This window comes from Sphaeroforma arctica (genome assembly GCF_001186125.1).
Source record: "Sphaeroforma arctica JP610 unplaced genomic scaffold supercont1.1922, whole genome shotgun sequence".
Taxonomy (NCBI): domain Eukaryota; class Ichthyosporea; order Ichthyophonida; genus Sphaeroforma; species Sphaeroforma arctica.
Window position 1 is genome coordinate 7,440 of NW_014038636.1, and position 2,721 is coordinate 10,160.

The window sequence follows — 2,721 nt, forward strand, 5'->3', positions numbered from 1 at the left end:
TATATATATAATATATATATATATAGTATATAGTATATATATATATATATTATTATATATATAGTATACTATATATATATATATATATATATATATATATATATATATACATATATATATATATATATATACATATATATAATATGTTATATATATATAGATATATATATATATATATATATATAGATATATGTATATATATTATACATATATACATCCACATCTATATACTATAATCCATCCGTATTGGAAACAGACACATACGGTCATGAAGGCGTACTCCTTCTGCGCAGCTAGACGGGACAGATACAGCCAACTGCCGCCGCTACGGCCCTTAAGATAATCTCGTTTGCTCTTAATGGCTCTGAATGAAGTTCGGCCCAGTCGCTGGAACTTGAGCGCGTGCTGGATCTCGTTTGCATCTGCCACAACGTATATGTCTGCAACGTATGTGTGTTTAGGATTGTGTAGTCTCGAGATGAGTGCACTGGTCAGGTGTACGTGTAGGTATACATACAGGTATACGTGTAGATATACATGTAGGTATACGTGTAGGTATACATACAGGTATACATGTAGGTATACATGTAGGTAGACGTGTAGGTATATGTTGTGTAATCGTAAACGTGGCCGTCCATGAGGGAATATAATCGACGCAAATATACATCGATATCTTCCGTAACGCATATTTTCAGTCGATATAACACAGGCTTGCTGGGGTGTACAAATACCCACTACCTCACTCACAAACGGAAACGTACGAGCCTTCCATCCACTCCTCGCTCACACGTGGTTGACATCTATATCTGCATACACACCCACACTCACGCGTAGAAACATACGCGACAGGGGATGTCATAAGCCTTTCTACCAATACGTGACGCCTAATACTAACCTGATTCTTTGCCAACCCCGATTTGGTTGCCCACTGAGCACAGACTGCCGCGGTTGGTCATTGCTTTCAGCGACAAACAGTCGTAGCCGTGGTAGGTGAGACGGTATCCCGTATCTGGACAGAACAAATGAGGGGCAGGTAGTGAGCAGCCTATCATCACACAGAGGCCCGTGTGCTATAGTTGACTATGCGTGTGCTACTATTGTGCAGTATCTTAGTATCTATGGTAGATGAGACGGTATATGGTATCTGGACAGAACAAATGAGGGGCAGGTAGTGAACAGCCTATCATCACACAGAGGCCCATGTGCTATAGTTGACTATGCGTGTGCTACTATTACGTAGTATCTATGGTAGATGAGACGGTATATTGTATCTGGACATAACAAATGAGGGGCAGGTAGTGAGCAGCCTATCATCACACAGGGGCCCATGTGCTATAGTTGACTATGTTTGTGCGGCCACTGCGTACGATGTTATGAGCTGATTGGATTGGTTCAGGCGCTCGAGATGGCAACCATGAATCACACTGCCGCTAACCTTCTCTCTATTTGTCTCAAAAGCATACCACCTTCCCGTATGTATGATACAGAAATGAAGCTTTTATCTTACCAGCAAATTATAGCATGCAAGCACTTGAGAGGGCACATCTACAAGTAGTAGCACATCTATTTTTTGCACACGGATTGGGGATCAACCCAAACGGCTTCAGAGTTATGAGGCACCACAGGCCCATACGCTCTTGTCCACGACAGCAAACGGCCAAACCAACACACAACGCACCACACGACAAACTGGCACACTACCAACAGATACACGTACCATCGTACTACAATAACCAGCCACAAAACCCTAAACCCTAGACCCCAGAATCATAGACGGTGGTACATTTGCATTGGCCACATACACACTGTGGTTTCGTAGGAGATGAGTTTGTGTCGCGTGAGGTCCTTGAGCAGTTTGAACACCAGACTGCCACTCAGCCCACTGATAGACGCCACCAGCGACGGAGGCACCACCTCGTGATTACGCATGCCCAGCTCAATCTACGGCCAATCCAGTGCCCAGAGGGGTGTGTGTGTAGACAGAGAGAGAGGGGTTAGCTGTGCGAGAGGAGGGGGGTATGCAGGTGTGGATGTGAGGGGGTGTCATATACTTGTGATATATACACACAGAGCATATCGGATACTGACCATATACACACAAAGCACATCGGATACTGACCATATATACACGAAGCACATCTGACACTGGCCATATATACACAAAGCACATCTGATACTGACCATATATACACAAAGCACACCTGATACTGACCATATATACACAAAGCACATCTGACACTGACCATGCATACATGTCCATGGGACTATACTATGAGGACGTACTTACCAATCGGCGTATATTACAGTACATTTTTATACATGCGTACTTATCTGTGTTCTGGTGTACACAATATAAGCATGTAATGCAAATTTATCTACAGTGTTATAAATAAAGTACCATTGAGGCCGTACGTGAAACAGGCGAACACGACCCCCGTGACATGTGCTGATCCACAATTGCTCATACATTTAAAAGTATTCGCATATACGCGTGGAGTATACAGACAATCTCATATTAAAATAAAAGCCGATATACTTACACATACCAGTTAACACATCTCACATGGAATACGCACATCACATACTAAACACGTACAATATACTATAGACTTAGAAACCATGATATTCGTTTATATTCGTTGATATGTATAGGAATATATAAACACCTGACTATTCAAATGATATACTTGTACATATCCATATCCGTATGTATTTATATAT

General features: G+C 41.8%; 1 protein-coding gene across 1 annotated transcript in view; it reads right to left on the reverse strand.

Annotated features, from left to right (window-relative positions):
- SARC_11862 (atypical/RIO/RIO2 protein kinase) overlaps window positions 1-1,948 on the reverse strand; it is a 6,355-nt gene extending 4,407 nt beyond the window's left edge. Inside the window, exons 1-3 of the mRNA XM_014294045.1 lie at window positions 1,803-1,948; window positions 896-1,009; window positions 265-440 (exon numbers count right to left, since the gene is read on the reverse strand). Of these exons, the coding sequence (XP_014149520.1) occupies window positions 265-440; window positions 896-1,009; window positions 1,803-1,929 (417 nt within the window). The 5' untranslated portion in view covers window positions 1,930-1,948. The remainder of the gene's footprint in view (window positions 1-264; window positions 441-895; window positions 1,010-1,802) is intronic.
- Between the last annotated feature and the right edge of the window lie 773 nt (window positions 1,949-2,721).